The sequence below is a fragment of the Pristiophorus japonicus genome, chromosome 26 (genome assembly GCF_044704955.1).
Source record: "Pristiophorus japonicus isolate sPriJap1 chromosome 26, sPriJap1.hap1, whole genome shotgun sequence".
Lineage (NCBI taxonomy): Eukaryota > Metazoa > Chordata > Chondrichthyes > Pristiophoridae > Pristiophorus > Pristiophorus japonicus.
Window position 1 is genome coordinate 3,176,863 of NC_092002.1, and position 12,594 is coordinate 3,189,456.

Consider the following 12,594-nt stretch of genomic DNA (forward strand, 5'->3'; position numbering starts at 1 on the left):
TGTGCTGGATCACTTTTTTAAAGAAATATTAAAATGTGTTTTTTTAAATTAGGAAAATATTGCCAGGGAGCTCTGGCTTGATGGTGTTATGGGTACAACAAACCTCATTGGAGGTTAACTTCATTCCCCTCTTTTTTAAAAAAAAACTGAAATGTGTATGAACTATTTTAATGGCTTCCTGACTAACCTATGTGGTGATGCAATAGCTTCAACCCACACAAACTTTGACGTCACGTTCATCTGTTTTCACTAACTGGATTTTGTGCGGAGAGTTTGTCTTGGCTGCATATTTACATATCTAACATACTTGTGTGTGATCTGTCTATCTAAACTGTATTTGCATACCTCAGGAAATGTGCCTTGTTTGTTAACTTAGTTGTCTGGTCTGTCTCCCTAATGGGGATTTTTAATATGCTGTGTTCTCCTTTCCCTCCATGAAGAAAAATTATGTAATGGAGATGGTTGGATATTCTTGGTAATGGAAATGCTTCCCTTCGGAAGCTATTGCTTTGGGATGTACAATTGAAAATGCTTCTGGGAGAATCTTGCTCAGTAACTGAAAAGATTGGCCTGCCTGCGGTAGGCTGATTTCCCCTGTCCCTGCAAAGGAACAGAATTAATGAAGTAATAATATAGCTACAGAGAAAAGGTAAAATGAGAGGGTGCAAACTACAAAAATTTGTTAGAAATTTGGAGAGGAATGAGAAAAGCCCCCCTTGATTTGGATTATTCAATCCACTTCATTTCTATTAGAATTACTTATCGGCTCCACCAGTGATTCATTTCGATACTGTGTACTGCCGTGGTAAATGGCCAGGAAAGGTCCCAGGGTTAAACCCTCGGTCTGTGAGTTAGCTTGCATTAGTTGGGGCAGTAGTGATGTCACAGGTAGCTGTGTATCTGTGATAGAAACATAGAAAATAGGACCTGGAGCAGGCCATTCGGCCTTTCGAGCCTGCACCGCCATTCAATATAATCATGGCTTATCATGCAACCTCAGTATCCCACCCCTGCCTTCTCTCCATACCCACTGATCCCTTTAGCCATAAGGGCCACATCTAACTCCTTTTTGAATATGTCCAACAAACTGGACTCAACAACTTTCTGTGGCAGAGAATTCCTCAGGTTCACAACTCTCTGGGTGAAGAAGTTTCTCCTCATCTCAGTCCTAAATGGCTTCCCCCTTATCCTCAGACTATGACCCCTGGTTCTGGACTTCCCCAACATCGGGAACGTTCTTCCTGCATCTAACCTGTCCAGTCCCATCAGATCCCCTCTCATTCTTCTAAATTCCAGTGATTGAATACAAGATTGGATCAAGCTATGATTGCACTCCCAGCCCCCACCCCCACCCACTAATCTGCATAGTCTGCTGATGGTAATTGTAGAGGCTCAAATGTCTACAATGGGAAATATACTTGACTGGTACCAACTTCCTTTTTGGGAGAGGAGGAGCAGAATTGTCAGCAACTGCACTCTAACAGTCTTCAGTCCTCAAAAATACTGGAGACCCCTGTTTCTCTTTCAGGGCTTTTATTATAAAAGTGTGCAGATTTCAACAGAAAATTAGTCAAGCTACTGCTTTTGGGAATAATATGGCTATTTTCAGCAGTCTGTGTGGTAGAGTTTGCTTACTGTTTAATAGGGAAATAAACTTGGTGGGAGACATGCAATGCAGAAACAGCAACACCAGTGAAAGGAACCATCGACGTGCCTTCCTCTCCCCACCCCAACACACAAGCACGAACGTAATGCCGAACGAGAAGATGATGGGCCAAATTCCTCTCCTCCACTGAGTCACAGCATAAGCATTTTTACTTTGTGTCTGAACATTTCTCAAAGTAGTTGGACTAGTTCTTGTGAATGCTCATATTTAAATTGAGTTTCATTCATTGTAAAAGTGCGGCTAATTTTGTTTTGGGGGAGTTTTTATTTATTGATGGGGTGATTCCCCCTGCGCCACCTTGGTGTTCTAAGTTGTCGGATTTCATAAATGGCAAATATTAAAAACTTGTGGCAAAAGGTTGTTTGATATTTCACCTAATATAGGCGTGGGAGATTGAGCATGGAGCGTCCCAAACATGGTGAAAACTCACACACCCACCGCCCAATGTTCTCTATAAGCTGTCCTTTGTTCTGCGTGGTATTTTCAATGTAAAAGCAGGTGAACCGCCTGCATGGAACCTTTTCAGATTACTGCGTGTCCACACGCGTGCACTCCTTAACGGGAGCATTGCCGCAATCTCTGGGGCTCAGGTCCAGATGGATATACAGGCAACTTCAGTAAGGTGAGCATGTGACTTCCAAGAGTTTTTTTTTAATTGTCTCCGCTGAATTTCTGATCTCGGTCGTATCTCCTGACTAGGACCTAAAATAGGGAACAAGACCCATCGGAGGAATAGCTTCCTGAGCTGTTCTTGTGAAAACGGCTTGAGTAGCATTGGTGGAGCAGGGCAGACTCTGTACGATGTGATGGGTGGGAAAACCTAGAGAGAGAAAGGAAATAATTATTTTTCAAATGAAAGTAATGCAAAGCTTCCCACGGCTTAGTGGATACATACACTAAATCTGTGGTTTGGCAATGAGTCCGGTCAGTCTGATTGCAGTTGTGGCAGAAACAGTTGGTATCTGAACTGGGAGGTGGAAAATTTACCAGGGTTCTTGCTCCTGATCATTATCCATTCACTCCTGTAGGAATGTACATGTGTGAATGTTTGATGGGGGACAGGATTGTGGCCCCAGTGAGCCCATGAAGAACAACCCCATGAGTGAGGCGCCATAGGATTGATGGCACCCATTGAACCGTAACGTGAGGAGGAGGGAAATTGGCAAAATATACTTTGTGTGATTTGAGGCCTGTTCTATTGAACAAGACCAAATCCATCCTTTTGGAAGTGTCTAGTCTGTGCACACCATACATCATTGGATTAATTTTGCCTATTTGAGCCTTTGTAAATGCAACAGTCACTTGCTATTGAGTTTGTTGTTTCGTTATTCACTGGCTACAATCTAGGGTCTGGAAACTGCCCGTCGTCCTAATGCCGCTGAGTATCTGTTGAACAGAAAAGCTCATTTTTAGTTGGATACGCTGAGTTTAGATCTCCCACATTTTTTTAGAAAGTGAAAAGTAAGATGGTTTTCCTACTTGCAACATTCTAATTCTGATACTGAAAAATACAAAAAAGATAAAGAATCTGCTTTAATAGTTTTCTTGCACATATATACATGCTAAGGATAAAAAATCTACACATTTGGAATAAATATTAGATTGCGTGTGCATACAGGGGCATTTTTGAAATGTGTTGTGTATTTCTGCTTTGAGTCCTATTTGTCAGATCCTAGGTCAGAAATGCTGAGATTATTGGAGTGTTTTAAATTGCACGGTGTCCAAATGGTTGTGCCTTGACTTAAGTTGACTGAAGTTTGAAGAACATTAGAGATGATGTTGGTGGGGTCGGAGTATAATGCGCTTTCTAGCACTAACTTAGTGAGCTTTCAGGGGCTCAGATTTACCTTTTTGGCTCAAGGCTCCCTTCAGTTGCGAGGAGCAGAGGCAGCGCAGGAAGGGGACCCTCACACTGCTTGTGTTTCTCCAGCTGCAGGTGGAGCCCATCCATTACCCTCCGAGACTGACCAGACCCTGAAATGTTCACATCATAAATGTACTTTTTAAAAACTCCAAACACTGGAGATGCCCAGCAATGTTAATTAAGAGAGAGAGAGAGAGAGAGATTAACCTTTTGCAACGCAGTCAGGCTGGGGAGCGAGTGACTCTTGCAGGACTGAACACCTGAACCCCATCTTTTCAGCCTTTTTTTTTGGTTTTGCCCACTATATTTGTTGCAGGAGGAGGGGGGGGGGCAGGTTTCTTCATTTAAATTTTTCAAATAAATTAATGTACCATTTTTAATTTTCAGTTCTCCAAGGCCAAACCCAAACCAACCACAGTCCTCTGAAGCGCTCGGTTTCCCTCACCCCACCGATCAATATGACAAACCAGTCTGTGGTCAGCGAGTGGATGTCTCCGGACGACCTGCGTACCAGGGCAGTCTACGCCCCATCAGACCATGCACCGCTCTCCCCGCAGAGCAGCATAGCCTCCTCTGGGAGTGGCGGCAGTGAGCAGACAGAGGAGCAGGGTTCAAGTCGCAACACATTTCAGGAGGAGGGGAGTGGAATGAAAGGTAAGAGACAATGACCAGGTTATTGGCTCAGAAAATGTGATTGAACCTACATAGCATTTAGGCTGAAAGCAGAACAAAGTCTGCATAAAGATTAGGAAGTTAGAAGCCAGGCGAGAGGCAGGTGGACCTTTTTCAGGCAGAGTTGTGGACATAGCTACAAAGAAGGGCATTGAAGCGGACAGTAAAGATGAGGAGTTTAAAAAAACCTGATGGCTAGTCTTGGTGAATGTAACCTGTTTACTTCGAGGGTGATTCTGGTTGCACAAGACCAACGTGTCGGGAACCAGCAGCGCAGCTCTCTACGGCCAATGTAAAGGCAGCTGTAATGACGTGGATAGTTGGATTTGATCGGTGACGGATCTAGCCAGCGTCACGTGTTTCATTTGCTCTGAGAAGGGGTGACTATTGCACCGACCCAGTGCAGTCCTTCATTCTGCAATAGCTAGCACACTGGCCTTGCATTTTGTATTTCATTTATCAGTAAGCAGGAACGACAGTAACATGCACATCCTTTGATCAATAATTAGTAAAATCTTGGAATAGATTTCAATAATTGAAAAATATTCCATTGTCAATCTCTCTTTCATTTTCCTGGGTATTTTGGCAATATTATTATCTGGCAGCATGAAATTTTAAAATCTTTGTTTTCCAAAGCAGTAAATGGCAGCATCAGTATATGCTACGGAAGCTGGGAGCTCAGGAAATACTCTTCTGTGTATTAAAGATTTCCTTTCACGTGAGCCCTTAAATAACCTGCTTTTGAAGTTACAGCCAGTTTTGAAAAGAAAGACTTTCATTTCTATAGCACCTTTCACATTTGCCCCAAAATGTCTCCACATTTATCGCAATACATTACTTAGGGCAGTGACTGTTCTGCGGACAAATATGGCAGCCACCTTGTGCACAACAAAATCCCACAGGCAGCCCTGTTAATCTATCTGAGCAGGCATTGGTTGAGGGGAGAATGTTGCTAGGAAACAGAGAACTTCCTGATCCTCGAATATTCCACTGGAAAAGACACATTTAGCCTCAGTTTTAACTTCTCATCTAAAAGATTGTTCTTGGAGTTCGAATGCCCTGAAGGTGCCGACTGTTGTTGTTATGGCATCATGGACGTCAGTCGTCCTCTGATAATCTTGACCGAGAGCTCGTGTGAACCTAGAATACAGAGCGTGACGCTCTATTTGACCATGGGAAGAGGGAAATTACAGCACAGCCAGATCCTGACCTCACCATTCCAGCGGTGGGCACTGAATAATGAGTAGGGTTCCTGTGTGATTGTCTTCTCTCGTTTGCATTTCAAGCTGCTGTTCATTTAGCTGGCAGTATTTTAGCATTTGGGAAAATCACAAGTGACGTCAGTGCGCTTGGGTGTTATTTTTTTACCTCCTATGCACTGTGCATTCGCACTCTTACCTTAGGTGTCTGACACGATTGCATCTGTTGCGGGCGAGAGAAAAAGTGTCTTCTATATTTGGGGGCGGGGGGAAGAATTGCTCCCGCCCCACCCCCTCCCCGCAGTGCTGCTCTCTGCCTCCTCAACCAAGTGACCATTCTCGCTGTAGATAATGCCCAGGTAATGTAGTGTTGGAGGCACAAATTAATGAAACAGGATGTTTGGAAGTAACACCATTTTCTGATATCTGGCAATAACGGGGTTTGTTTGGCTTAAGTTCAGATGCATGCAAATTCCATTTCCGTCCCTCTGTCTACATTTCTTCCTCAAGTGTGCATTTAATGTCTAACACTGTGTACTGTAAATGCCAGCAGGTGTGTTACAAGGTAGTGTTCAGATTCATAAATTGCTGGAGCCTAGCGTGCTGGTTTATGACATCATTTAAAACCCTCTGTTGTGCTGTTGTCTTGTAACATGACCCAGGAAATGGTGCTTCTATTCTGGATGTTTTCCCGCATCCTGTGAGTTTTATCCTCTGCTCTGCCCACTCTGTACTGTCTCAGGCCTACACAACTTAATTGCCCTTTACATAGCATTAGTAATATCAGTGGTAACATCAACAGACTGTTCATTTATCTCCAGTTCCTCAAGACAATAAGTGTGAGGAATTATCTGAATCACAAACAGCAGTTAGTGTGAAAGTAATTGCTCAGTGAAGGAAATGTCAGGATTTAACCATGTCGCTCCTTAAACAGAGTGCTGAATAGATGGAACCCAGACAGAACGAGATCTCGCTCACCGCTCAAACCTCCCAGTCTTGGCACTAAGCTTATTTAGTGGATTGGTGCCAAGATGTTACAATAAGAATTGGAAATAAGCCAGTATACGGTGTGCTCTTAATTCATATCCAAACTACTTCTGCCACAGTGATAGACATGTACCCAGTGCTATTTAGGACCAAATACTCGCTCTAGACCCAGGCTTAGATTGGAAGGATGCGTTCTATAATAGTACCGATTTTTTTTTTTTTCGTTTTGTTTTTCACAGTTTAGTATGATATGGTATACAAAATTCATGCACCCATCGTTACACATTTTTGAAATCTTAGCAATAATACTGCTTTCTCGAGCAAATCGTGAGACTCCAGATATACCGAATAAAAGAAACTGATTAAAGATATTCTCAATTATTTCTGCTCTTCTGGGTTGTGTGCGTGTCTCTCTCGCTCTCTGTCTCTCTCGCTCTCTGTCTCTCTCGCTCTCTGTCTCTCTCGCTCTCTGTCTCTCTCGCTCTCTGTCTCTCTCGCTCTCTGTCTCACTCGCTCTCTGTCTCTCTCGCTCCCTGTCTCTCTCGCTCCCTGTCTCTCTCGCTCTCTGTCTCTCTCGCTCTCTGTCTCTCTCGCTCTCTGTCTCTCTCGCTCTCTGTCTCTCTCGCTCTCTGTCTCTCTCGCTCTCTGTCTCTCTCGCTCTCTGTCTCTCTCGCTCTCTGTCTCTCTCGCTCTCTGTCTCTCTCGCTCTCTGTCTCTCTCGCTCTCTGTCTCTCTCGCTCTCTGTCTCTCTCGCTCTCTGTCTCTCTCGCTCTCTGTCTCTCTCGCTCTCTGTCTCTCTCGCTCTCTGTCTCTCTCGCTCTCTGTCTCTCTCGCTCTCTGTCTCTCTCGCTCTCTGTCTCTCTCGCTCTCTGTCTCTCTCGCTCTCTGTCTCTCTCGCTCTCTGTCTCTCTCGCTCTCTGTCTCTCTCGCTCTCTGTCTCTCGCTCTCTGTCTCTCTCGCTCTCTGTCTCTCTCGCTCTCTGTCTCTCTCGCTCTCTGTCTCTCTCGCTCTCTGTCTCTCTCGCTCTCTGTCTCTCTCGCTCTCTGTCTCTCTCGCTCTCTGTCTCTCTCGCTCTCTGTCTCTCTCGCTCTCTGTCTCTCTCGCTCTCTGTCTCTCTCGCTCTCTGTCTCTCTCGCTCTCTGTCTCTCTCGCTCTCTGTCTCTCTCGCTCTCTGTCTCTCTCGCTCTCTGTCTCTCTCGCTCTCTGTCTCTCTCGCTCTCTGTCTCTCTCGCTCTCTGTCTCTCTCGCTCTCTGTCTCTCTCGCTCTCTGTCTCTCTCGCTCTCTGTCTCTCTCGCTCTCTGTCTCTCTCGCTCTCTGTCTCTCTCGCTCTCTGTCTCTCTCGCTCTCTGTCTCTCTCGCTCTCTGTCTCTCTCGCTCTCTGTCTCTCTCGCTCTCTGTCTCTCTCGCTCTCTGTCTCTCTCGCTCTCTGTCTCTCTCGCTCTCTGTCTCTCTCGCTCTCTGTCTCTCTCGCTCTCTGTCTCTCTCGCTCTCTGTCTCTCTCGCTCTCTGTCTCTCTCGCTCTCTGTCTCTCTCGCTCTCTGTCTCTCTCGCTCTCTGTCTCTCTCGCTCTCTGTCTCTCTCGCTCTCTGTCTCTCTCGCTCTCTGTCTCTCTCGCTCTCTGTCTCTCTCGCTCTCTGTCTCTCTCGCTCTCTGTCTCTCTCGCTCTCTGTCTCTCTCGCTCTCTGTCTCTCTCGCTCTCTGTCTCTCTCGCTCTCTGTCTCTCTCGCTCTCTGTCTCTCTCGCTCTCTGTCTCTCTCGCTCTCTGTCTCTCTCGCTCTCTGTCTCTCTCGCTCTCTGTCTCTCTCGCTCTCTGTCTCTCTCGCTCTCTGTCTCTCTGTCTCTCTGTCTCTCTGGCTCTCTGGCTCTCTGGCTCTCTCGCTCTCTGGCTCTCTCGCTCTCTGGCTCTCTCGCTCTCTGGCTCTCTGGCTCTCTGGCTCTCTGGCTCTCTGGCTCTCTGGCTCTCTCGCTCTCTGGCTCTCTGGCTCTCTGGCTCTCTCGCTCTCTGGCTCTCTCGCTCTCTGTCTCTCTCGCTCTCTGGCTCTCTCGCTCTCTGTCTCTCTGGCTCTCTGGCTCTCTGGCTCTCTGGCTCTCTGGCTCTCTCGCTCTCTGGCTCTCTCGCTCTCTGGCTCTCTGGCTCTCTGGCTCTCTGGCTCTCTGGCTCTCTGGCTCTCTGGCTCTCTGGCTCTCTGGCTCTCTCGCTCTCTCGCTCTCTCGCTCTCTGTCTCTCTCGCTCTCTGTCTCTCTCGCTCTCTGTCTCTCTCGCTCTCTGTCTCTCTCGCTCTCTGTCTCTCTCGCTCTGTCTCTCTCGCTCTCTGTCTCTCTCGCTCTCTGTCTCTCTCGCTCTCTGTCTCTCTCGCTCTCTGTCTCTCTCGCTCTCTGTCTCTCTCGCTCTCTGTCTCTCTCGCTCTCTCGCTCTCTCGCTCTCTCGCTCTCTGGCTCTCTCGCTCTCTCGCTCTCTGTCTCTCTCGCTCTCTGTCTCTCTCGCTCTCTGTCTCTCTCGCTCTCTGTCTCTCTCGCTCTCTGTCTCTCTCGCTCTCTGTCTCTCTCGCTCTCTGTCTCTCTCGCTCTCTGTCTCTCTCGCTCTCTGTCTCTCTCGCTCTCTCGCTCTCTCGCTCTCTGGCTCTCTCGCTCTCTGGCTCTCTCGCTCTCTGGCTCTCTCGCTCTCTGGCTCTCTCGCTCTCTGGCTCTCTCGCTCTCTGGCTCTCTCGCTCTCTGGCTCTCTCGCTCTCTGGCTCTCTCGCTCTCTGGCTCTCTCGCTCTCTGGCTCTCTCGCTCTCTGGCTCTCTCGCTCTCTGGCTCTCTCGCTCTCTCGCTCTCTGGCTCTCTCGCTCTCTGGCTCTCTCGCTCTCTGGCTCTCTCGCTCTCTGGCTCTCTCGCTCTCTGGCTCTCTCGCTCTCTGGCTCTCTCGCTCTCTGGCTCTCTCGCTCTCTGGCTCTCTCGCTCTCTGGCTCTCTCGCTCTCTGGCTCTCTCGCTCTCTGGCTCTCTCGCTCTCTGGCTCTCTCGCTCTCTCGCTCTCTGGCTCTCTCGCTCTCTGGCTCTCTCGCTCTCTGGCTCTCTCGCTCTCTGGCTCTCTCGCTCTCTGGCTCTCTCGCTCTCTGGCTCTCTCGCTCTCTGGCTCTCTCGCTCTCTGGCTCTCTCGCTCTCTGGCTCTCTCGCTCTCTGGCTCTCTCGCTCTCTGGCTCTCTGGCTCTCTGGCTCTCTGGCTCTCTGGCTCTCTGGCTCTCTCGCTCTCTCGCTCTCTGGCTCTCTGGCTCTCTGGCTCTCTGGCTCTCTGGCTCTCTGGCTCTCTGGCTCTCTCGCTCTCTGGCTCTCTCGCTCTCTGGCTCTCTCGCTCTCTGGCTCTCTGGCTCTCTCGCTCTCTGGCTCTCTCGCTCTCTGGCTCTCTCGCTCTCTGGCTCTCTCGCTCTCTGGCTCTCTGGCTCTCTCGCTCTCTGGCTCTCTGGCTCTCTGGCTCTCTGGCTCTCTCGCTCTCTCGCTCTCTGGCTCTCTGGCTCTCTGGCTCTCTCGCTCTCTGGCTCTCTCGCTCTCTGGCTCTCTCGCTCTCTGGCTCTCTCGCTCTCTGGCTCTCTCGCTCTCTGGCTCTCTGGCGCTCTGGCTCTCTGGCTCTCTGGCTCTCTGGCTCTCTGGCTCTCTCGCTCTCTGGCTCTCTCGCTCTCTGGCTCTCTCGCTCTCTGGCTCTCTGGCTCTCTGGCTCTCTCGCTCTCTGGCTCTCTGGCTCTCTGGCTCTCTCGCTCTCTGGCTCTCTGGCTCTCTGGCTCTCTGGCTCTCTGGCTCTCTGGCTCTCTGGCTCTCTCGCTCTCTGGCTCTCTCGCTCTCTGGCTCTCTGGCTCTCTGGCTCTCTGGCTCTCTGGCTCTCTGGCTCTCTCGCTCTCTGGCTCTCTCGCTCTCTGGCTCTCTGGCTCTCTGGCTCTCTCGCTCTCTGGCTCTCTCGCTCTCTGGCTCTCTGGCTCTCTGGCTCTCTGGCTCTCTCGCTCTCTGGCTCTCTGGCTCTCTCGCTCTCTCGCTCTCTGGCTCTCTCGCTCTCTGGCTCTCTGGCTCTCTGGCTCTCTCGCTCTCTGGCTCTCTGGCTCTCTGGCTCTCTGGCTCTCTCGCTCTCTGGCTCTCTCGCTCTCTGGCTCTCTCGCTCTCTGGCTCTCTCGCTCTCTGGCTCTCTCGCTCTCTGGCTCTCTGGCTCTCTGGCTCTCTGGCTCTCTGGCTCTCTCGCTCTCTGGCTCTCTGGCTCTCTGGCTCTCTCGCTCTCTGGCTCTCTGGCTCTCTGGCTCTCTGGCTCTCTCGCTCTCTGGCTCTCTCGCTCTCTGGCTCTCTCGCTCTCTGGCTCTCTCGCTCTCTGGCTCTCTGGCTCTCTGGCTCTCTCGCTCTCTGGCTCTCTCGCTCTCTGGCTCTCTCGCTCTCTGGCTCTCTCGCTCTCTGGCTCTCTCGCTCTCTGGCTCTCTCGCTCTCTGGCTCTCTGGCTCTCTGGCTCTCTGGCTCTCTGGCTCTCTCGCTCTCTGGCTCTCTGGCTCTCTGGCTCTCTCTCGCTCTCTCTGTATTAGTTTCCACTTTCACTTCACCCCTTTCTCCAGGCTCGAGCCGAACTGCTGCCAGGCTCCTGTTGCTTCTCTCTGGCCAGTGCTCGGTGGTTTATGAGCGTAGTCTGTGCAGCTTAATCTCAAAGATTTTCTTGCATATGGGCACTCAATGCAGGTTTAACTTTGCAGTATATTCATTGACTGTTTCAGTTTTGTCATTTTGGTGATCAGTTGCTGGTCTCCATCTTAAATTTTGAGACTTGCAGCAGCCACCATTATGAAATTGATTGGTCATAAATAGAATACCAATGCATTACAGCCATATTTGCAGGATGCATTTCAGTGTTTGGAGTAACCAGCTATTCTGAAACCATGTAATGAAATTCAGCAGTGTATTAGAGAGGCTTGATGTATTCACTAGGTGGACCGGCACTGTGTAGCACCAATGCGTTGGGTTTGAGTCCTCTCCGGCTTTTCTCTGTCTCCTCATTTGGGAACGGCTCCACACCGCTTACAATTTTGCGTTCATTTCTCTTCTCTCCCCTTTCTCATAAAAGGAGGAAAAATTGAAAGATTAGTTTTGCCAGAACATTTTCTCTTCCTGGTAGCTGATTGCAGAATGGCATCGAGACACATCTAGGCAGGAGTAACTGTACATATTCTCAGCTCAGTGAATGTTACAGGGTCACAGGAAAGTGGGGAAAAGTTCTGAACTAAAATGTTGTTTAAAAGGTTTACTTGTGGGCTGTGATACAACAGGAGGGAGACTATTCAGCCCCTCAATCCAATTGCACCCTTCAATTAGATCATGGCTCATCTGTACCTAAAATTAATTTACCTGCCTTTGATCCATATCCCTTGATACCATTACCAAATTTAAAAAATCTCTCTCTCTCAATCTCGACCTTGAATATTTCTGTTGACCCTGAGCATCCACAGCCTTTGAGGAGGCGATTCCAGATTTCCACTGCCCTTTGTGAAGGAGTGCTTTCTGATTTCACTCTTAAATGGCCTAGCTCTAATTTTAAGATTGTGCCCCTTGCTCTAGATTCCTCTACCTATCAGGAAATCGTTTCTCCTCTCTCTCTCTCTCTCTCTCTCTCTCTCTCTCTCTCTCTCTCTCTCTCTCTCATCAAATCCCTTGATCATTTTAAACACCTCGATTAGATCACCCCTCAACCGTCTAAACTCTAGAAAATGCAAGCCAAGTTTTTGCACCCTGTCCTCGTAACTTAACCCTTTAAGCTCTGGTATCATTCTAGTGAATCAGCAGTGTACCTCCTCTAAGACCAAATGTATCTTGCGGTGCAGTGCCCAAAACTGAATGCAGTTACTCCAGATGGGGTCTGACCAAGACTCTGAACACCTGAAGCATAACTTACTCCCCATTGTATTTCAGCCCCTTCGATACAAAGGCCAACATTCCATTAGCCTTTTTAATTACTGTTTGTATCTGCTGCCTGTATCCTAACTCGCACCATCATCGTTCACCCATCACCCCTATGTTCGCAGACCTAAAATTGCCTCCCGGGCCAGTAACGCCTCGATTTTAAAATTCTCATTTTTGTTTTCAAATCCATTCCGCTACCCCTCGCCTTTTTAAAACATTCTTAAAACCTGTCACTTGTCCTACTATTTCCTTTTATGTGACTTGGTGTCACATTTTGTTTGATAACATGCCTGTGAAGCTCATTGG

The 12,594-nt window shown here is 48.4% G+C and overlaps 1 protein-coding gene across 10 annotated transcripts in view; it reads left to right on the forward strand.

Moving 5' to 3' along the window:
• LOC139239116 (protein Smaug homolog 1-like) overlaps positions 1-12,594 on the forward strand; it is a 102,791-nt gene that overhangs the window by 72,676 nt on the left and 17,521 nt on the right. For 9 of the 10 annotated variants that reach the window (XM_070867645.1, XM_070867644.1, XM_070867642.1 and 6 more), the window contains one exon: positions 3,918-4,184. The exons of the other annotated variant lie outside the window; for it this stretch is intronic. In XM_070867645.1, the coding sequence (XP_070723746.1) occupies positions 3,918-4,184 (267 nt within the window). The remainder of the gene's footprint in view (positions 1-3,917; positions 4,185-12,594) is intronic. 10 annotated transcript variants of the gene reach the window in all.